General features: G+C 40.0%; 1 protein-coding gene across 1 annotated transcript in view; it reads right to left on the bottom strand.

Annotated features, from left to right (window-relative positions):
- skia (v-ski avian sarcoma viral oncogene homolog a) overlaps positions 1–22,006 on the bottom strand; it is a 123,898-nt gene extending 101,892 nt beyond the window's left edge. Inside the window, exon 1 of the mRNA XM_057830450.1 lies at positions 20,652–22,006. Coding sequence (XP_057686433.1) covers positions 20,652–21,566 — 915 coding nt within the window. The 5' untranslated portion in view covers positions 21,567–22,006. The remainder of the gene's footprint in view (positions 1–20,651) is intronic.
- Between the last annotated feature and the right edge of the window lie 1,828 nt (positions 22,007–23,834).

Genomic DNA, 23,834 nt, shown 5'->3' with positions numbered 1-23,834 from the left:
AATTACACCACAGTCGCCGCAAATATTGCAGGAGACCTACTGGAGCCCGCATGGATCCGAGATTCACTCAGAAAACAGTGAAGTTTGGTGGTGGCAAAATCATGGTCTGGGTTACATCCAGTATGGGGGTGTGCGAGAGATCCGCAGGGTGGAAGGCAACATAAATAGTCTGAAATATCAACAAATCTTAGCTGCCTCTTACATTCCGAACCATAAAAAGGGACAAATTCTGCAGCAGGATGGTGCTCCATCGCATACTTCAATCTCTACCTCAAAGTTCCTCAAGGCAGAGAGGATCAAGATCCTCCAGGATTGGCCAGCCCAGTCACCAGACATGAACAGGATGAAAGAGGAAGCATGGAAGACGAAACCCAAGAATGTTGATGAACTCTGGGAGGCATGCAAGACAGCTTTCTTTGATGTTCCTGATGACTTCATCAATAAATTGTATGAATCCTTGCCGAACCGCATGGACGCAGTCCTTCAAGCCCATGGAAGTCATACAAAATATTAAATTTGGATCTCACAACACCAATACTTGATTCGCTTATGTTATGTAACATATATTTTTGTATTTGAAGTACATTTTTTGTTCAATTTTCACATTACTTTCTATAGGCGACCAAACTTTTGTCTTGCCAAAATTTGACCTTTATGTCTTCATTAAATGATAAATCTTTTTTCAGTGAAAAAAATATATTTTTGTACATTCAACATCATTTGGGAGGGTCTTAGCTTTCATATGAGCCATTTCTGAAACCAATTGAAAAATTAAAAGTCAGGTTATTAGCAATTGTTTCTACAAAATGGATAAGCGACAAGACTTTTGTCAGGGACTGTATACTTTGCATAAAAAGTGACTGAATGACATCTGTCATAGTCATTCACTCATATTCATGACAAATGTCATGTCATGATTATGACAGTCTTATGACACTGTCATAAGAAATATTCAAATAAAATGTAACTGAAACTTACTAAGAATTTTAAGGGTGGGACGTAAAATGTCCTCCAATATTCAAATAACCCATGCATACCACTGCCAGTTTATGTAAGACGAGACATTGTGAACATGTTAAAACACTAGTGTAGTAAATGTTAACTCATGTGCAGACTCCATATGCGTAGCCGCACAAACACACGTCGAATTGGCTTAATCCTCTGCAGAGACATGCAGACAACCAGCAGCAGCCTGCCATGGTTGGAGCGAAGGAATTGGGGGAGGGGGGGATTGAGGAAGGGAGGGGATTGGAAGTAGTGCAAGGAGTGTAGCAATGGTGTGGCAAGGTTCAGCTGCAGTTCTGACCTTTGCATGTGTGCACATGCGTGTGTCTTTGCGCATGTGTGTTCGAAGATAATTAAACAGGTCAGACAGATGAGTCCTTTGAGAAGACTATGGAGGTCACATGGGATAAGTCAGCTCATCCAACCTTCCCCCATTGTACATACACACACAATGTGACAGCAGACGTACATAAATGGCAGTCGGCTTTATATAAACAGATGTCCGACGGCTCAAGATGGCCTTGGTAGAAGAAGATGCTGAGAATAACTTCTTTGTTCTCACAGTAGGTTGACGGTAGTTGGTGGTTACACACTCTGCGCGTGAACTTGTCTTAGACATCTATAATTACATTAATAACACGCCGTGGCTGTGAAGAAGTCTATTGTCTAGTCTGTTGAGTACTACTGAGTAGAATTAGTGCTGTAAGTGGAGGGAGATACCTGAGAAGCATGCCTGTGTATGTGTACGCACCTGCATACTTGTGAAAGCTTTACAATAATATGTGACGGGTGGGAAAGTGGAGGAGAGGATTGAACTAAAATGGCTCAAATTGGATTGAGTGTGCAAGTCTTTGCCAGGTGGACGTTTCCGGAACCCAAGAAGGCAGCTATAGATTCTAAAAGGAGGGATCCCCTTTCACCATGTTGTTTTATTTAACATTCGTATAGATGCTTCACAGTGTGGCTGGGCCTGGGACGTGTTAATTTAGGATTATTCTATGATTGATAGATTAATCAATGACTATTTTGATAGTCGATTAATCATTTAGAAACCAACTTTGACAGGAAAATTATCAAAATGCTCATTTTATGAGGCTCCTATTCGTATATATTCTCTTTGAAAAGAATTTTTATATCAGTAAAACAAAAGAGAAAAGGTGAATATTCACTATTTCTTCTTTTGAATCCTTTTTCAGTTTTTTTGTTTTTTATTTTAAAGGGGTGAAGAAAGAGTAAATATGATACCATGCCTATAGTCCTCAAAGCAGATGATTATCTTCATAACAGATCCAAATGAGAAAACAATGAGAGTAAAAATAAATATAATATAAATTTAGCGATTGGTTAACAATCAAAATATTTTTTGGGTAGCCGTACTCAGTTCCTTAAGAAAACCCATCACTGCCTCATCAAGAGGCCCCAAACATTCTTATGAACTCAATTAACTTTTTCCCAAGTTACATCTGAAGTATGACTGCACTTTGTTTCCCTTTCTGTCCAACAGCCTTAATGAACACTGTCTAGCTCTACTCATTTAGTCTAAACAATTCTGCAGTCCAAGACATATCACGAAAAGACTGGACCTATGATCTCACCCCCGTGTTCAGGACAATGTTTTAATGGATCATTAAGTCAGCTCCTGATAAATCCTCTTTGAGATTAACCCACTTGGCCTTATTGTAACTAAGACCATCTTGACAGCAGCCGTGGCTGTGTGAAATAAATGCTCTGGCTTGAAGAGGTTGGGGGTTTAGAAAAAAAGAGGATGAGCTGCCATGCCCCAAAATTTGGTTGAATACACCAAAAAGACCAAAAAGTTCAATCAAAAAGTCATTAAAAGCAGTGATCAGATGAAATGCTATTACATCGCAAACTAACCCAGGTTGTATGAAATGCATTTACAATGAATAAACCCAGTTTGGTGGATTTTTGGTAACCCACAGATTTTTAAAACAGAATCATCATCTGGTTTGACTGCAATGATATCAAGTCTGTAACTGTATGTATTATTTCTTTAAAATTGCCAATCATAGTCCACCTAATGCCTTTCCTGCTACTTTTGTCTATGCAGGAAACCATGATGCTTGCAGCAAAACAAGCCAATAGGCACAACTGATAATGGAGGAGGGGCGCGACGAACAATGGGCAGTGTCCCATGACTCAGGCGCTTTGGGAGCCCCGATCACCCAGTTGGTATGGGGGTGGGTCATCACCTCTATCCATCGCACAATCATAGATCCACAGCTGATACTGAGCACAAAAGGGGTGAGAAAAACCAGTCAGTGTGCAGATACTACCCCAACCCCACCAAATTCTCTCACAACAATACCTCACAGATCTCCTGGGAACTGACAACTCCACATGGCTAAGTCAAAGCCAGTGTGAACCTGCCTTTATTCATCATTCCATTTAATATTTATGCACAACGGTGGATTTTTTCAGATCAAGTGTTTTCTAAATGCTTTCCAAATGCTAATTTGGGGAGCTGATGTGTTTTTCTGGAGGGGAAAAATGGAAAATTATTATTGGTGTCTGTTTTATGAAAATATAAAGCTTTTCTCAACACGCTATCTATGAAATCGTGCTAATAAAATCTTCTCGAACACTTGTTTTCGTCAACAATGATAACGAAAATATGTCGTCGACGAACAATTCTTTCATGAAGATGACATCACGATAACGTGCTAAAAATGTTGCTTGGGAGACTAGAACATAACAAGATAAATACCAGTTTTCGTCTGACAAGACGACAACGGGATGAAAATGCGATATAGCTTTTGTCATATCTTCACAATGCGTGACATGTTCATATTGTATGTGGAGTATGTCAGCTTGTTTGGGTCGTTTCACTCAAGTGAGATGTGCTGTGCTTCTCCCTCACTTTTCGGTCTCAAAGTTTACGATGTGTCTAAAGTTAGGCTGCGCTCTATCTGGCTTTTTAGGAAAAATGGTAAGATTTGTTTTCTTATCCTGGCAAGAGAGAATATGTGATGCTGCTTTAGCCTTTAAAGGTCTGTGTTGAGTGATCATCAGATGCTAAATGTAACCCTGACCTTTAGCGTAGCATTCGCATTCTTGTTAGCATTAGCTTCAGAATGGCGAGAGTCCTCTTAAAACACTGGCCATTCTACAGCAGAGACACTTGGCTTTTCTGGTCAGTAAGTCTAGAAGAGAGCCAGTTGGCGAAATGGCATTTAGCTAATAGCCCACTTCAGCTGTTTTATTGGTAAATGAGCAATTACTGGGAAATACTGATTGCTTGGCTGCAATCAAACAGCAAATAGCAACAACAACAAAATCCCAGTCTTCCCAGTGTTAAACGCTCAGACAGTTTTTTACATACAGTCAGTGGCTTCCAGGTTGGTTTTAAGCGAAAATGATGTCCTGCTTTTCCTGTTGAGTGTGTATTATTATCACCAAGTTGTCGTAGTCCTTGTAGACGCTACAACAGGGGTGCCCAATCCGGTCCTTGAGAGCCCCTATCCAGCTTGTTTTCCATGTCTCCGACCTTTATCACACCTGAATCAAATGATCAGCTCAACAGCAAGCGCTGCAGGTGCCTGAGAATTATCCTGATTATTTGATTCAGGTTCGTTGGAGGAGGGCAACATGGAAAACAAGCTGCTACAATATATTCTCGTCTGTCGATGTTCATTCGAAATTGTTGGAAACCTTTAGTTATTTTTGGACTAAAACTTTTCAGTTTTACAAAGATAACATTTTGAGTAATTGTCGACTGAACTAGATAAAATTTGTATGAGATTTCGTCGACTAAAACTAGCCGATGCCAAACACATTTTGAAATCACTAAAATACGATTAAGACTAATAAATATTTTCGTCCAAAAGACTAAGACCAAAATAAAATTTAAAAGGACTGCCCAAAACAACTGTTCTCAAAATTTGAACAAATCCATGTTATTTACACCGCGCATACGATATAGATGTCTTCCACCTTGGGTTACAACGTGGAAACGTGTGATAAAAGATATGTGATTAAGAGTATTTAAGTCACTGTCTGCTACCAACAGTCCATCCACTTGATTTGTGGGATTTTGCAAAGCTGCAAGGTTGACTTGGCAGCTTTGTCCTCTTAGGAATCAAGTCAGTTCAGACAGAAATGGGATTAGCGTAGCTTAGTATTAACTTGAAATCTGCCAGTATCTACCTGCCATTTTCAAAATTAGGTTCAAAAGAGGAGATGCCCTGTAGACAAAACCTCCCATCGGTGGAATATTGTCCAAACAGTCTGACACGGACCACTGATTATGACATGACACTGTTAGAGACTGTCCCAGGCGGATGTTGTGCTACACATTGACTGTGGAGTGTTTTTATGCGAATGTGTGCACATGTGTATTTGTGTGGTTGGGGGTAGGGAGTGTGTATGACTGTGGGAGACAGGCAGATGGGGATGGAAATGAGTAGGCAGTGAGCTCATGCTAATCTCCTCCTACAGCTGATCCAGGCGGCAAACACACACACATAGCCAATAATACACTAGACCAGATTGATGCACAATCACGCACCCACTAACACATGGGATGCCTTGGCCATTTCGATATTATCTAGTCTTGATAAAAAGTTTTGAAGTTTTTGGGCTGGAAATCATTAAATATAATGTAAAATAAGGTTGAACTGTTTTTTAATTTAAAAAAAATAAAAAATCAAATTTTCAAGCTTCGATGAAAAATAGACTGGGATATTATATCATTTTGAGAGTTGAGACCGAACAAGAACAATACAAGCCGAAACTGACTTTACCAATATCATATAAATTTCAAATATATCAATTTATATACATACGTCAATTTATTTTTTTTAACTTATCAATTAGTGCTGAAACGATCAATCGATTAACTTGAGTATTCGATTACACACAAAAAAAGACTAATTAAATTTTGCTGCTTCGAGTATTCGTTTAGTTAAAGTGGCGTTGTAATGGTTTGTTTTTAAAGTGTTCGCATTTAGTTTTATTGATTTGGGTGGATACACTGCCCTGTAGTCTGCCTCATTTCACGTGGCTGAATCCAGCTGCTCCCTGTTAAGACCAACATAAGTTTTTGTTTGAGCTAATGTTTTTTTTTTAATGCATCCGTGATTTAGTTTATAGGTATATTTAGCCATTTTATAGTAGGAATATGTGTCTGAACCATTAGTTAGGACCATTGGGAAAAAAAAAAAAGTTAGCATTTTATAGCATTTAAGCTAGCAGACTTTTACTATGCAAGTTAGCTAATTTTTCTTTTGTTGTATATAGATCCTCTTTTTTTTTTTTTAATACCGTTTGAGGCTCAGCTCAGGTATTTTAATTTTTTATGTTCCTTATCCGATTACTCGATTATTTGAACTAACTTTATCGATTAATAGACTATTAAAGTAATTGATAACTGCAGCCCTATTATCATCAATAAAGATCTACATATATATAGATACATATAAATATATATATATGATAAATAGATATATATACATTCTGTTTGTTTCTTAGTTTTCAATGGACTAGATTGCGAGCTGGGCAAACAAGTTATGTTATTTAGACTGTCATTAGCTGAATAACTGTTATAATATTAAGTGTGACTATATATGTTTTCTTCTTGATTTTTTGGCTAGTGTGACTTATACTCAAGTGTGACTTTGCTTGAATTTTTTTCACCAAGTGTTTTCCTTCAAATCAAATTCAATAAATTTAAGTGCTGTTTTTTGTTTTAAACAGAAAATCCTGATGCTCCTCTACTCCAGCCAGTCTGAAGACAAAATCTAATATCAAGACCCTAAAAATGTGGTTCTCGAGACCTACACTGGTCTTGAGACTTACCACACGAGTCTATATATACACAATGGAAACTATAATTCCATTACATCACACACCCAGCGAATGTTAATTTGTTGTGATTGTGTATTTGTGTGTGTGAGACAGAGAGAGTGCATGCGCGTGTTTCAGACAGCCATCTGCCTTGTGGGAGTTACACTGCAGCACGCAATTGGTGGGCAGGGCATATAATAGAAGCTAAGGGTGAAGCGGGTTGCCTCTTTATTAGGGAAGGGAAAGGTTATGTGGTGCTGACTCCTCTTCTAAACATATGAGGGCGCAGGGGAACACGGGGGGGGGGGGGGGGGGGGCCAGCAGTGCTGTCAAATGGGCTGATGTAGCGAAAAGTGTCAAGTACCCACTGTCACATGTACACACACCATTTAATCTCATGAGGTCTGTTGCAAAATACGTCATTTCCCCAGTCTGGAACACCTTAAGGGATGAATTTTGAAGATGATGTGTACTGTGCTCGTCAAATTCAGTAGCTTTTGGGGGGGCTACGACTGCTGACGCACAGAAAGAACACAAGAAGGAGACAATAGGGTGATTGTTACTTGTCATACTTGTCATAACTAAGCATATCTGATGTGATGCCTTTCAGGCATCAATGAGGCACCGTCAGCCACAGTCTCAGCACTTCATGGTGACACAAAAGAACTTTTTCCTCTAACAATTTGGAAAGATTTGGAAGAGGTAAGACACTGTACGCTGGAAAGCAGACATAGTTTTGACTTTTGTGAGGTTTGAAGGCTCACAAATTATGGCAAAACATGCTTTTCATTAAGGTTTGTCCACAGCTTGGCCAAAATGTTTTTTGAGTATGATGTCATTGGCTTTGTATTTGTTTTGCTATGAGCTCTTCCCTTGAAAAACTGCATCCATGCCCAGGAATACAGTAAACCCCTGCTACATCACATTGTAATATTTATGGTCACTCTTTATAGCTGGTTTTCTATTGTCTATCTATATACCGTGCTCACCAGTGTTGTTTTTGGCAGCCCTTTTAATTATCGTCTTAGTCTTTTGGACGATAATACTTATTAGTCTCAGTCATATTTTAGTCATTTCAAAATGTGTTTGTCTTCGTCTAGTCTTTGCTGACGAAAACTTTCTTGTCTAGTTTTAGTTGACGTTTACTCAATATTTTCTTCGAAAGTTTCATGACAAAAATTAAAAAATAAAAATAGATTTCAAGTCTATTTCGAATGAAAATTGACAGACGAGCAAATATTGTAGCATTTACAAGCGTCTACACATCTATAACGTGATAATACACACTCAGCAGCAAAACAGTGAATTATTTTCAATTAATTATACCTGCCTGGATGCCACAAACTGTATGTAAATATTTTTTCCGAGAATTTATTAGGACACTTGCCGTTAGCAATAGCCCAACGCGAATGTGAATGCTATACTAACGCTATGAGTTACATTTAGTGTGTGATAATCACTCAGCACAAACCTTTAAAGGCTAAAGCAACATTGCATATTCTCTCTTGCCAAGATAAGAACACAAATCTTACAGTGTGTGTCTCAAAACAAGCAATGGAGACACTAGCGAGGACACTAGTGGTGGAGACGTAGCACATGAGTGACACAACCAAACACTGCTACGATGCATGCTAACTACACATAAAATGTCATACATTGTGAACATTTGACGAAAACTATGGCGCATTTTCATCTCGTTCTCGTCTCGTCAGATGAAAACTGGCATTTGTGTCGTTACGTTTTAGTCTTCCAAGTCACATTTTTAGTTTTTTTATCGTCTCGTCATCGTCATGAAAAAATTGTTCGTTGGCGAAATATTTTCTTTATAGTCATCGTTGACGAAAACAACATTGCCGCCCACCAAATCCGACAAGAAAAGTCAATTTGTTTATATATAGGCCACACTGGTATTAGAAACCACGTTTCCACATTGTATTATGGGTCCAATCCAATTTGGCCATGGGGGTGGGGGTGGGGGGCAAACACTGCCAGTCTCTCCAAGTTAAAATGAATTGGACGTCTACTGCTGTCAAATGCAGCCATGAGTTAAATTGAATTGACAGGCAACATTTCATTTGAATACCCTGTCATGTCTTTTCCTCAATAATCTTCATTCTTTATGACTCCCTTTAGAAGATGTTGGGTCATTGTCTACATTTCATGCAAGAAAATGGCTTAGCTGTGTTGAATAGTTGAACAGAAAGATATGTTGTGTAGAGTAGTTGCTGCTGTATCCAGGCTTATGCACCATGTGTGTCGATAAATATTTCAAAGACCTACTCATTAAATAAACAAGCTGGACCTCAACGCCTACGGTAACCTCCCATCAATATTGAATGCTCACAAAAAATTGACAGTGTTGTTCACAAGCCAGCAGACAGTCCAGTCATCAAATTGCACCATCTGACTGAAAGAAAGCTTCTTTTTCACGCAACACCTGGAGAAGGTCACTGAGTTCTTCCTTCCGTGCTGCTTGTAGAATAATCCCAATGAGACATGCTTAAAGTCCTTCGAAGATTTAAGAATAGACACTGTGAGCTGAATGTGCTTGTTAGCAGAGGGCCATGAATATTCTGACAGGGATTTCACCAAGTGGGAGGAAATACTTTATTTCCATGCATGCTCTTTGCTCCTAAAACGCATGTGCTCTGAGCTTTGCGTGCAGCACATTCCAAGACAGCTAGTATGCATGGCTGCCTATAACGCTGTCTTCATGCATTACTCTATGGGAAGTGATTCATCCTATGTTGTTTAAGTAGCTGGGGGAATAGGTAGCATCCCCTAGTATCCCTAGTGTTTGGCTTTTTTAAATTCTCTATACTTCAACTACCAATTGGTCCAAAAATGGAGCGAGACAGGCAGAGTCTGGTTGAGCGCTTTAAAGCGTGCACTTCATAGGTAGTATGGGTTTTACAAGGATACTAGAAGCCAACAGACTGTAAAAGTGGATTAAACAAAGATGTGCACTCACACGTGATGAATTGATGCTAGCATTTAATGACATGGTTGCACTGATCTGACATGCATACCATAGCATTATTTTGTAACTATGGAGTTCCTTGACAGTTCATATCACAAGCTTGAGTTAAACACTGATATGCGCAATAACTACAGTGTCAGGCAATTTACAAATACTAAATGCTTTAAAAAGGTTGAAAAAATGTAAAATAAAAAAACACTAACACAAAACATAAATAACCACAACACGAATATAAAACCACAACAGAAGTAGACTTACAAGTGAAGTACAATAGACTTACAAGTTATAGGGTAAATAAACGTTGTACTGAGTTGTAAGAGATCGTTGTACTAGGTTAGCCGCTAACGTTATCATTAGGGATGGGAATCGAAATCCGATTCCAATTCCGAACCGGTTCCGAGTGTTTCGAGGCCTCGACATCACAATGAAAAAGCCTTAACAATCCCTTTAACGATCCCCAAAGAAGCATATTGCGTCCTGACGTGTCTTGTTGTCCAGACGCATCAAACTAGCATGGCGCCAAGAAGTACTCGCTCTAAAGTTTGGCTACACTTCACCAGGAAAAAGGGTGAAAATGAAAGGTTACGATAGTTTAGCACAAGCATTGCCGCCGTGAACATAACAATGACAGAACATATGTTCGAACGCTCGAAAGTGTGTCTTCACTTCACGAGGAAAAATTACAACAAAGCGACTTGCAGTCATTGCAAGGTGGAGATAACTGCATCGGGAGGGAATAGACTGCACTGTCCACTCCTCACCAAGACGCTAAGGCTCAGTCCTGGCTATACAGCTAGCTAAACTCCCAAATGACGATGAAGAAGACGTTGGTATAATTTGCTGACTTTATTCAACCATCACTTGAAACTAAAAGTAGAAATGAAACAAATCAATTTCGTCCCCAATAACCAACAGGTTTGCATCAACGTAAATCAGCGATGATTAGCTGCTAACACAGTAATAACAAACAGTTAGCATGCGTTCGCTAGCATTAGCACATCGTTTAAACCACTACACAACTGGATTTAAGTGTCCGATCGCGAGTGGAAAACCACAACAACAACACAGAAGATGATACATACAGGCGTTGCCTCCGTAGATATTTTACAAACATTAAAAAAGATCGTAGGCTCGTGGCAGTGTTTCCCTTTCTCGCTCACTCGCTTGATGCGGTATTTCTTCTTCTTCGCGTGTAAGCGCGCTCTTCTTCACGTGAGCGCGTTCTTCTTCGCGTGAGGAAGCGCAAGGGCGCCACCACTTGAGCGTGAAAGCACCATAAAAACTAAAAGGCATGCATTTCAATATACTGGTAAATAAAAACAGGGGTCCCCAAACTACGGCCCGCGGCTCCATATTTGGTCCGGCTCCCTGAACAATTCCAGAGAGCTTTTTTTGTTTGTTTTTTGCTCCCTCAGTAGTGTTATTAATTTCCTGGCCTTTTTCAGTGAATAACTCAGAGAGGGGTTTTTTTTGGTTATTATCTATTTAATTAATAGTGCTATTCTTATTTATTATTCTCATATTATATTATTATTTTTATTTTATTTACTTTTGTTCCGTGAAGAATCCACAGAGGGTTATTTGATTGTGGCTTTCTGAAAAACAATATTTTTTTTACCTTTACGCACTCATGCAATCGTCACACTTTTTCTGGTCTCTCATCAGAGAAGGGAAAAGTTATGTGGCCCTCACAGGAAAACGTTTGGGGACCCCTGCTTTAACACATATTGCCAAAGGCAGAACAACGACCTACATGCCAATATATACCAATATTTTTTATTTCTATTAGAAAAATGTTTCAATAAAATGTTACACATTCTTGTGCATTTGCCACTTATTGCCACAGTTAACATTGAGGCTTTGGGCCTCTTTTGACCTCGTTGTGAGTTTGTAAGGTTGTGACTTCTGATTAAACAAACTCGTTGCCAATCAAAATGTTTGTTCTTCTTTTTCCCAAAATTAGACTCGATAAGAGAATCGAAAAAGAATTGAATCGTTAAGCAATATCGATAATGGAATTGGAATCGTAAAAATCGTATCAATTCCCATCCCTAGTTATCATTAAGTAGAGATCCTTGTATGACATCAGCCGCTAACTTCGGCAAATCGGCGAATCTACTAGATGTTAAGGTTAGTGGCTAATGTTAGCAGCTGAGATCATACAATGATAACTACTGGATGACTCCTTCTGAAAATTTTAAGACAGAGATGGTCACCAAGCGATCTACCAAAGCATATCTAACGATGGAAGGCTGCTTCTATTGTAAGTCTACTTCCATTGTAAGTTCTGTAAATAATTTCTGGTGCGGTCATTTTTCATTCATGCTGTGGCTTTTTACATTTGTGTTGTGGCTATTGGCATTCTTGTATTTTTCTTTTGCAAAGAATTTGCAATTTGCAAATTGTCTGACAATTCCCAGTCGCGTAAATATCACTGTGAAAAATATAAGAATTTCTTTTTTCTTTTTTTTTTTTTAAATTCACTAAGGTTTTGTTACTCCAATATGGACTACATATGTATTGTAAAATCCATCACACAATGGTCCTGCAAATTCTATGTATATATGCACGCTCTTGTTTGAAGTTTGAACTAATAGAGAGAAAAAACACCTAAATCTAGAATTACACAAAACGCAAAAGTCGCTACAATTTTCCTTCATTTTGAATCCTGCGGCTCATAGTCCAGTGCAGTTCATTTGCTGATTTATTTGGGTTAAAAGGCAACAAATGCCTCCTAGCATGCATTGCAACGCTACAGATGTAAATACCAATCAAAATCCATGTTCTGTGCTAATTATTTATTCAGTTACTGTTCCAGTTGTTTCATTAATTGCTTGTTATGGTATTTGGTCACACTTTATTTGACACATGGTGTCATAAGACTGTCATAGGACGGTCATATTTTTGACATGACACTATCATGGGGATTACTGAATGCTTATGACAGATGTCATTAAGTGTCATCCGGCAAATTATGTTACTAACTCCATTTATGTCCAGTTTGGATCTTTTACATCCAGTCTTATGGCGCCACTGTAAAATAAAATGTGACCAAATACCATAACTAGCAATTAATGAAACAACTGGAAGAAGAATGGAAGAAATAATTAGCACAGAACATTGAATTTTGAATGTTATTTACATCTGTTGCACTGCAATGCATGCTAGGAGGCATGTTGAACAACAACAGTGTTGACAGCAAGTGGCAGAAGAAGTTGACTGTCTCCCACGAGGGAGCAGTGATGGCCAAATGAAGCTTCTTGAAGCAATAACGCTTTGCAGCCAATTGGTTCAAAGCTTCATGGGGGTTCATTTGGTGTTATGACAGTCGTATGATGCCGCTGTCTTTCTATCTCTCTTTCTATCTTTTGGTGTGAATATCCCGTAATACAGTGAGGTCAGCTGCGGCTTATAGCCCAGTGCGGCTTATCTATGAACAAATGCCGTTTTCGTATCACACTTGGTGGGTGGCCGCTTATAGTCAGGTGCATTTTATAGTGTGAAAATTACGGTAATCTATCATGTTTGACGGGATTGAGACATTTTCTTTCCATATACAAAAAAGGCATTGACATTAACAGCTCAGAGGGAAAGAGTTATGACAAAAAATGTTCATACGCAAAGTTGAGCATGACTGTGATTGTACAAGAAGTAAGAAATTGCAACGAGAAGCAATTGAAACAGTTGTGTAGCTTTTGTGGTTGACTTTCTGCCGGGGGAATAGTAATGTGCTTCCACGAAAAATACAGCCATATGTGTGTAAATGAATAAGAAAATCTGGAAAGACCTCCATTTAACTTGTAATTGCACACCCTTGTTTTTACTGGCTTCCATTTGAGTAACATTTAGGTTCTTTGCAATTATTACACTATATAAAATTGATGGTGTGTTTTCTTCATTTTAGGAAAGAATGTGTTTTCAGAATGTGCTCCCTTCTTTGTATAAGCTTACTAAATAACAACTTTCCTTTTCAAGGCGGACCAACCGGTAAACCATCAAAATTGGGCTTTGGAAGTGATAGAGTCTTCAGTCACTTTTGACATAATTTCCTCAATTAAAAATACTCACTGACAGTATTTTCAGATAATTCATTTGCAAAAATGATGCTATTTCCCTAGAAAAATGAATGAATGGGGAAAATAGGCATTCAAAAGACACAACTGATAATTCAGGATTTGCAGCAGACATTTCTTAACTGTCACATTTGCTGATCAGCGTGCAGCAAAAAGAGGATGGAAATATTCCCTCTTCAGCCATTGAAATGCACAGCCACCAGCTGTTGTCCTGTCCACTGCGTGGACATGGCTGGCTGTCAGCAGGCTTAGCCAACACTGCGCTTTGCATATGAAGTAGGACATGGACTGTTAGCCCCTCTGGGAGTTCACTTCCTCTGAGTCCCCAGCAGCACCACTGCCCCACCTCGCCCCTGAAACAAGCAGCCCCTTCAGATAGAGGGCAAATATCCAGAGGAAAAGTAAAAGAGTCTTGGTGGTGGGATGAAAAGAAACCAAGTCTTCACATAGAGACTACCAAAATAAGACTTAAACAAAAAGAAAAAAGGTCTCTATTTCAATGGTCTTATGACACGGACACGTTTAACATCCTCTTTTTCAAAGCCCAACTGTACAGTTCTTGATGGTTGCGGGGGATGGATGGATGCATCTATCACCGTCATTAGCACTGAAGCATGATCATTCACTGACAGGTCTCCAGTTCAAAAGTACTGAACTTCTTTCACCATCAATGGCAGACAATTAGTTTGTTGTTTGTTTTATTAATGCAGCATATCACTAGTTTCATAGCATAGTTGCCTAAATCATATTTCACTGGATTTAGAAATCACGAAAAAACATATTTGTCCGGAAATAAATTTGCCTATTTTAATGATATTGTTTTGGCATATAAAAAGTGTTGTGATTAGCCAAGGATATGAGCAAAATTATGCAGGATAATGCAGAATTGAAGGGAGCATAAAGTTAAGCAGGTATTACACATTTGGCCATAAAATTGCTTAGGCAATTATGCTATGACACTAACAATATGTTTGTGCAGTGTGGTGATTTATCGCACTACTGGTTTGCTGGTAAAGGGACATCTAATGGCATTCCACTTTATTCATTTTGGAAATATCAGCATTGTAGAGTTGAGTACAGTGTGTTTTATAATATATTTTCAAACTTGACAATTGGGATGATAGAAGGGATTTATGAAGATACATGATTTTCAATCATTTTGGCAATATACTGTATAATCATCATTTTGCCAACTTATTTGGTCTTTTTTCCCCGCATCGTTCTGTGTTATACAGTAGTAGAATGAATTGAATGGGAAGAAAATAACACTTACAATTAAAGGATTTTAAAGCCAAATATTTCTGGTTTACATGAACCATCCACACATTGTGTTAAGTATGTCAGATTGATTCCATGCCATTTGCTTTTATGGTACAATGTCACATTATTTACGTGGTTGATGCAACAAGCCATACCGCCAACACATCCCACAGTAGAAACGCAAGCCTGATCTAATTTTGGCTAATTTCATCCATCCCATTGAAAACCAAACTGCCGCACAACCAGTGTACACAGTAACCCCAGATCTACATTGTGTTGTGGTTACTTGCTACATGTGTTTTTATTGACAGTGGGTGGAGTGCTACAAGAACATAACCAGGAGAAAACACACATTGGACGAGCTGAGGAAAGCACGTAAAACTCAGCACTGACAGACCACAAGCTAGGATTCAAATCACGTTGAACTACTGGTCTCTTATGCAATCAACAATTTCCCAAATGTTCATATGATCCTACTTGGGTGTTGTTCATACCAGCAAGAAAAAAGAAAGAAATCGTAATGACCCAGAAGAAGATTTCGCTAGTTACAAACTCGACAGTAACAATGGTTCTGACAAAAACAATCTAGATATTCTTTTAATATCAACACAAGCTTCAAACATAACTTTGAGAAAGTAAAGTCGTGCCCCAAAAAAAAGTTTTTGTTCTATTCCCACTTCTGCATGCATGTGTCTGGGGAGGAAGCTCTTAGAGGAGTGTCTGCAAAAGGGGAGTGTGGCAATTTCATTTCCTGCGTCTGTCTGCATTCGAGACTGCTGCTAACACTGTTGTAACACACTCATTAATATTCACAGAAGCCGTACAGTTCCGCTGCTGACGGCACACAGATGACAGCGTTTCTTGGGAGCTAAAAAGGCATAAGGCAGCATAGTCTGGCACTTTTTGCTGGCGTGCTCCAAGAACATTTTCAAAGTGCCTCATCTTTGCTTAAATGTGCTGACAAAGGGGAGCTCTGTTGCCGTAAGTTTAGCAATTTTCCTCAACTCCTACCCAGCATGTATTCCCTCATTAGCGTTTCTTGAAACAGGAGGGTGGAGGGGTGGGATGAAGGAGTCAGATTAAAAAGCAAATGAGCCTTTGGCATAACACTTGAGTGGCCTGCGGGCTCTTCTATGAAAATAGAAGAGGCCCTAGAAAGCGGGCTGTTTGAGGTGTGCCCACTCTAGCTTGAATGAACGTGTGTACCAAGAGTGGGTATTCACCATGCATGGCAGGACTTTGGCACTCTCTAGGACATCAAGGGTCTCTCCGATTTCTCTTTCTTTGGCATGTTCCTCTGGGGGAATCCTCTGTGCGAAAAACACAGTGCTTACCGGGTCTGATCAAACCAAGTGCTTTTCCCCGCGAGTCCACTCTGGTGACAATCAGACTGGAGCAAAAGACTAGGTAAGCGAGGGGGAGGATCAATGTGTTTGTGTGTGTCAGAGGTGGGTTGCTGGCCTGGGGTAGGTGGACATTTGGGGGAGGGGTGGGCCCGATGTTTGCTGAATGCTCCTCTTTGTTGGGATCATATTATGTTTCCACCACAATACTTCTAAACCCTGCTTCATCAACCCCATTCATGTGTAACAGTTCATGCAAATGGCATCACTAGTCTTTTTTTCCTAGGGGTGGGGTGGGGGTGGGATTCTTTTATCAATCTCCCACACAAACTTCTCTTTCTCCTCCCTGAAAACTGCTACAGGCACATTAATGGTGTATAACGCATTCATATCGTTTTACCTGTCTTCTGTCAATTGCTCATACTTGACATTTATTATCAAGGCTTCCTTACGAAATTGTTAACAAAAAAAAAAAAAACGTTAAATTAATGATACGAAAACCATAAAATACACATCAAAACAGTATAAGTATTCAATAACTAAATTTTGCGGTAGATTTTTTTAAAAACTAAAAATCATGGTAGAAAAAAATTACTTCAGTAATTATTTCTATTACTCTATATTTTTATTAATCATTCATGCTCTATATGTATCCGGAACTGAATGCCGTGGTAGTGATGTCACTTCCACTGCTTCTTAGGGTCCATTTACATGGTGAGTCTCTGAGAAGATGAAAAATTTCATGTTTGCATTTATATGGTTCCGTCTCCATTCGAACACTGTAGCAATTCCGAATGAAAACGATGTAGTATTCATGCCAGACCCTAGGGGGCAGTGCAGACTTACAAGGCGATAGCGAATAATGCACATTGACCTCCTCAGCCCGGAAGACAACATGGCCGCCCACTCCAAGCAATGGCATTTTCTTTTGTTCAAAAAGGCACAAAAATGGAAACATTCAACATATTGAAATTAAAAATATTATTTAAAAAGTAAATTAAAGCCGACGTTCCGCCATATTTGCTGTTTTCAATGTTTAGTAGCACCGCTGTGCACGCCCGATGTGACGTGTACGAGTGGTGACGTTATCGGTGCGGTCCCACACCACGGGGACTTTTGATATGCATTCGGAGCAAGCCTCCCTCAAGCCCCCGCAATCGAATACTTCCACTTTGGAGGCAGGATTCCAAGGTTTGCGTCTTTGCCTTCCGTCTTTGCCGACACCACACGAACGCGAGGCCACTCCGCAACAGTCATTGTGTCTCAGAGTTGCCATGTAAACTGCCCCTTATTCTACCCCTTTGCAACTGGGAATCAAACCCACAAGTCATCATGGCAGTCAAGCTTTCCGACTACCAAGCTACTCATCGCCCGTTCAGTCGTCAACATGCTCGAGTGCCACGGTTACAATGCCGATTCAAACCCCTGTCGGAGAGTGGGGAGAATGACAAAAGGAGTGTAGCTACATCACCATCAAACCAGTTACACATACAACCTGTTTATGGTCATTTGCTGGAAAAATGCAGTTCCTTTTAAAGTTATTTGTTGTTAATTTGACATGAAACCTTTAAACATTTTCTTGTTTTTCAACTCATTGGCTGCCATTGACGAAACTAGACGTCCAATTTATTGGAAGTGGGGGCGGGGGGGGGGGGGGGGGGGTAGATTAAAGTGAGCCTAAGCAATACAACAAAAACGACAATATTAAATTTTCCACTATGCACTAAGAAGAGAAAGCTGTGAAGTCACAAAATCTTCCAAACATAAAACATACTTACACATACGTAGAACTGGCTGAACTTGCTATTATAATCAAAAACAACAGTGCAACGACCACACACACACGCACGATAAATCAAAGCATACCACAAGATGTATAAAGTGAAGTTTCCCATTGGCGTGTATACAGATAAAGTGATTTAATTCAGTGTTTTTCTGTTTTCATTTCACCTCAAATTCTGTGTTTACACAGTCCTCATGAGGCATTTGTCGGGAAACGGGATTCTATTTACAGTAAGGCCCAATAAAACAGCCTGAGAGGTGTTTCCCCTGCAAATAATGACTTTATTGCCACTAGAGGTGTTTTAGTGTCATCATTGTATGGGGGCTAATTAGTAATAACATGCAAATGGTGATCAAACACTCATTAAAACACACTTCTGCCCTATGCGTTAGTTTTAGAGCGCAATTTCCATTTGGCCAATGGGATAGCTTGCCATTGACGGCCATTGGTGTCCATTCCATTTGAACTTCAAATGGATTGGACGTCTATCGCCATCAAATGCAGTAAATGAGTAAAATGCACATTGACACTAAGTAATGGGGGGCGGGGTGGTTGTCCCATGGGTTAGTTGTCACACTTGACCAACATAGGGCAATATCAGTATCGGAATGATCACAATTATGCCCGGGGGGGGGGGGGGGGGGGGGGGTTGACAATTTATTTTTTTTACAGTAAAGTTTCACATAACTTTGAGGTAAGAGGCAATGCTCAGGTCTTCATTATTGTTTTATGGGTTTTTACACAATAGGTTTCTAGGAATGAAAGTGTTACCATTAAAAGTATGAGGACAAAGCTACAATTGTGATTCACATTCTGTAGCTAGCAAGTTACATGCTAGCTGTTAGCGCAGTTTTTAGCCCAAAAACGACTTGTCACACAATAAACAGTTCAAATGTTTTTTTGTTTTTTTGGGGGGTGTCATGTTGGACCAAAATTGTAAACATGTTCTATTTTGTAAAATTGTTCTAATTTATTAGTAACATTATAATGCAGTCCTGTTAATTTCAAATGTTTATTGGATAATTAATTAAAACCACACATGAGCACCATTCAGAAGTTTTCATCATCATTCATATATATATATTTTTTTAAGATGTCAAATCCAGGCCAACATTTTGGCACTCATTTAAATCATTGGCTGCCATTGACGGTGCTAAACGTCCAATCCATTTTGACTGGGAGACACTGGCACTGAATAATTGTTGTCAGTCCTCCTCTAGTGTCGTCAATTGCATTGAAACATGAGCACTGACAGGTTAAATACTGTGAAAGTTAAAAATAAACCTAGATTGTTAATAGGAGCAATAACCAGATTGTATTTCTATTTTATTCACTTTAATTTTATAAATTTTAATTTATAAACATTTTATATACACTAGGGCTGCAGCTATCGATTATTTTAGTAGTCGATTAATCGATGAACTAATTAGTTTGAATAATCGAGTAATTAGATAAGGAACATAAAAAATTAAAATACCTTAGCTGAGCCTCAAACGGTATAGAAAATAAACAAATAAATAAGAATCTAGGTACAGCAAAAGAGCAATTGGCTAACTTGCATAGTAAAAGTCCGCTAACTTAAATGCTATAAAATACTAACTTTTTTTTTTTATTTATACAATGCTCTAAACAAATGGTTCAGACACATATTCCTACAAAAATTGGCTAAATATACCTTTAAACTAAATTACGAATGCATGAACAAAAACATTAACTCAAACAAAAACTCATCTTATGTTGGTCTTAACAGGGAGCAAATGGATTCAGCCTTGTGAATGAGGCAGACTATAGGGCAGTGTATCTACCCAAATCAATAAGACTAAGGCAAACACTTTCAAAACAAACGATTACAACTCCTCTTTAATTAAACGAATACTCGAAGCAGCAAAATTTAATTCGAATATTTTTTCTAATTGAATACTCGAGTTAATCGATTAATCGTTGCAGCACTAATTTACACATAAATGTATTTATTCGTAAAAGAATATTATGATAATATAAAAAATGCAATAATGGTTAAAAATTGAAAAAATAAAATAAAGTACTTTAATGTAGGCCACACTGTATACAATGAGTTAATATTGTAGCCAACATGACCCATAATGTGATGTTCACATACAGTATGTGGATGCCAGGTTTTAGGAAGTTAATTAAGTTTGTTTTATAATTCCCCAAAACAGCCACTTTTCTATAATTGTTTTAGCCTTTCTGTTATAAATGAATGATTATTCAAAGATTTGTTGATTGGAAGATAGTCATGAAAAAGGGACAAAATTGACAAGCAACCCCGGTGTCCCCTAAAGTATGCAATTATTATACAGTTTTTTTAGTCATGAAAAAGTGACAAAAGTTACAAGCAACCCCGTTGTTCTCTAAAAAAAAATTTTTTTTTCTTAACTCACCCTGGACGATGCTTTTCTCTTGTACTTGTTGGCGAAATCAAACTTCTCCTTGACTTCATCCAGCAGCTGCTCCAGGCGGCTCTTCTCCTCCTTGCCCGTGTAATCCTGGCCCAGGAGGACGTAGGCTCTCCAGTTGGCCGAATCAAAGCCCCAGTGGCAAGTCCTGTTCTCCTGCGCTTTGTGGCTGTGCACCACAAACTTGTGCGTCGGGTACATGAGTCTGCAGTCCATGCACTGGATGCAGGCTGCGTTGGGGCTGGTGTACAACTCGGGCACGAACAAGCCCTTGCACTTGCCGAAGCACTCGTGGTAAATTTTAAAGCTCCTCTCGGTGAGCTCAAGCTCCAGCTCCAGCGCTCCTCCGCTACTCGTTTCCTTCTTGCAACGAGGAGGATAGGCGCCCCCGTAGATGAGCGCGTGGCACAAGCGCTCGGCGTCCGTCTTGGTGATGAGGCCGCAGGAGGGCGCCGAGAAGGGCAGGATCCCCATGACTTTGAGGATCTCCAGCTGGTCGGCGGTGCACCGGGAGCAGTAGATGTGCAGCTCGTCGCACACCGAGTTGATCTGCTGCAGGCTGAAGTCCCGCAGCACCGTGTTGAGGATCTGGGGCAGACACAGCCGCTTCTCGCCTCCGACCACGAAGCAGGAGATTGTCTCGCCCTCCAAGACGGTTTCGCACCTCTCGGTGGAACGGTCCGACGGGATGAAGAGCGGCCCGGGCATCACTGGCGGCGGCAGATGCTGCAGGACCGGCTCGGGCTCCTTGCCTTCCTTCTTGAAGAGAAGCTCATGTTGCCAGCGGGCAGAGAAGGCGGCCGGCCCGCCTAGAGAGCTCATAGAGCTGAGGTGAAACTGCTTGAGAGTTTGCTGCAGTCCCGGGTGAGGCTGGAAGCTCTGTCGACTTACAGTCTCCATGTTTTCCCCGCAACTTTACCAGCGAACACCCCGAATGTCTTCGACCGGGGACCACCAGCCTCTTGCCGCGCCTGAAACGGAAAAATCCACCGCGTCCGAGAATTGGCCCAAACTTCCAAGCACTTCATCAAACATGGAGTTGAACAAAACAAGTTCCGTGGGGGGGAATTCGCACTTGTATTCCCGTGATGAGAGAGTGAACGCCGGTCAGTAGCTCCCTGAAGCGGCTCTCGGACTGTCCATGACTGATTGAAAAGGGGCTGCTTTCACAAACTCCACAGAGACGCCGCAAAAAGTTCCCTGCGTCCAATTCCGAAGCAAAAACGCTTTAAAAGCGGACGTAAAAAGTCTATATGAGTTTGATTCAAATCGTGTAGTTTAGTCTTTCCGCTCTCGAGGACAGCTCCGTCGGCCCCCGCAGTTCACTGTGACTGTATGGTGATGAGTTCTCTCTCTCTCTCTCTCTCTCTCTCTCTCTCTCTCTCTCTCTCTCTCTCTCTCTCTCTCTCTCTCTCTCTCTCTCTCTCTCTCTCCCTCTCTCCCTCTCTCCCTCTCTCCCTCTCTCCCTCTCCCTCTCCCTCTCCCTCTCCCTCTCCCTCTCCCTCTACACTCTCTCTCCCTCCCCTCTACTCTCTCTCTCTCTCTCTCTCTCTCTCTCTCTCTCTCTCTCTCTCTCTCTCTCTCTCTCTCTCTCTCTCTCTCTCTCTCTCTCTCTCTCTCTCACTCGCCCAGTCTGTCTCGGTCGCGCGCGCGCGCACGAGCTCCCCTCCCCTCTGTGTTTGTGTGTCTGGCTCAGTCATTGAATCCAAGCCAGGAATGTGAGTGACTCTGCAGGCACGGCTGTTCCAGGGACAAGCTTCCACTCCCTCCCTGCTGGCCTGCACACAGACAGACAGGAAAATACCTACCTACCTACCTGATTAACCCTTTATAGGCCACGTGCCTATTTTGTTAAATAAGTAAGTAAATAAATATATTAGGGCTGTCAAAATTATCGCGTTAACGGGCGGCAATTAATTTTTTAAATTAATCACGTTAAAATATTTGACGCAATTAACGCACATGGCCCGCTCAGATAAAAATGACAGAAGTGTAATGTCCGCTTGTTACTTGTTTTTTGGCGCCCTCTGCTGGCGCTTAGGTCCAAATGATTTTATGGGTTTGGGGATTGAGCATGGTGTAATGACATCAACAATGGCGAGCTACTAGTTTATTTTTTGATTGAAAATGTTACAAATTTTAATAAAACGAAAACATTAAGAGGGGTTTTAATATCAAATTTCTATAACTTGTAGTAACATTTATCCTTTAAGAACTACAAGTCTTTCTATTCATGGATCGCTTTAAGAGAATGTTAATAATGTTAATGCCATCTTGTTGATTTATGGTTATAATAAACAAATATAGTACTTATGTACTGTATGTTGAATGTACAGTGCTGCTCAAAAGTTTGTGAACCCCCTCAACATTTTGGAATTTTCTATTATTTCAACCTGATTTCCTAATCAATCAATTCAGTAGTTTTTTTTTTTTGTTTTTTTAACAGTTGTGTTGTCCAGACTAAATTAAAAAGAGTTTTCATCAACTGATGTAGGTGCAAAATTGAACTGTTTGGTCACAACCAAAACCGCCATGTCTGGCGAAAAGTCAACACTGCATACCACCAAAAGAACCTTCTCCCAACAGTGAAGCATGGAGGTGGGAATGTCAAGATCTGGGCTTGCTTTTCATCCTCAGGACCTGGACAACTCCACATAGTCCAGGGAATCATGAATTCTGAGGAATATTGTCAAATCCTAGAACATAACCTGACGCCATCTGTTTTGAAGTTAAAGCTTGGCAGAAGGTGGATCATGCAACATGATAATGATCCAAAGCATTCCAGCAATACAACCAAGGAATGGCTGAAAAAGAAGAAGATTCGTGTTCTGGACTGGCCCAGTCAAAGTCCTGACCTAAATCCCATTGAAATGCTGTGGCGGGACCTGAAGCGAGCAGTTCATGCCAGACGCCCATCAAACCTCTCTCAACTGACTGCGTTCTGCAAGGAAGAATGGGCAAAAATCCCCCAAAGTAGATGTGAGAGGCTGATTAGTCACTACAGAAACCGTTTGGTTGAGGTAATCTCTGCAAAAGGAGGCGCAATATCCTATTAACTGAAGGGGTTCACATACTTTCGCACACATGATATCTGAGTTTTTCTTAAATCAACCACTTTTGTTAAATAAAGAATGACAATATAACTATTTCTTTTGTTTCAGTCCATTA

The sequence above is a fragment of the Corythoichthys intestinalis genome, chromosome 2 (assembly GCF_030265065.1).
Source record: "Corythoichthys intestinalis isolate RoL2023-P3 chromosome 2, ASM3026506v1, whole genome shotgun sequence".
In the NCBI taxonomy this organism is placed as follows: Eukaryota; Metazoa; Chordata; class Actinopteri; order Syngnathiformes; family Syngnathidae; genus Corythoichthys; species Corythoichthys intestinalis.
Note: the sequence above shows the minus strand (reverse complement) of the source record. Positions and strands in the feature narration are given on the sequence as shown.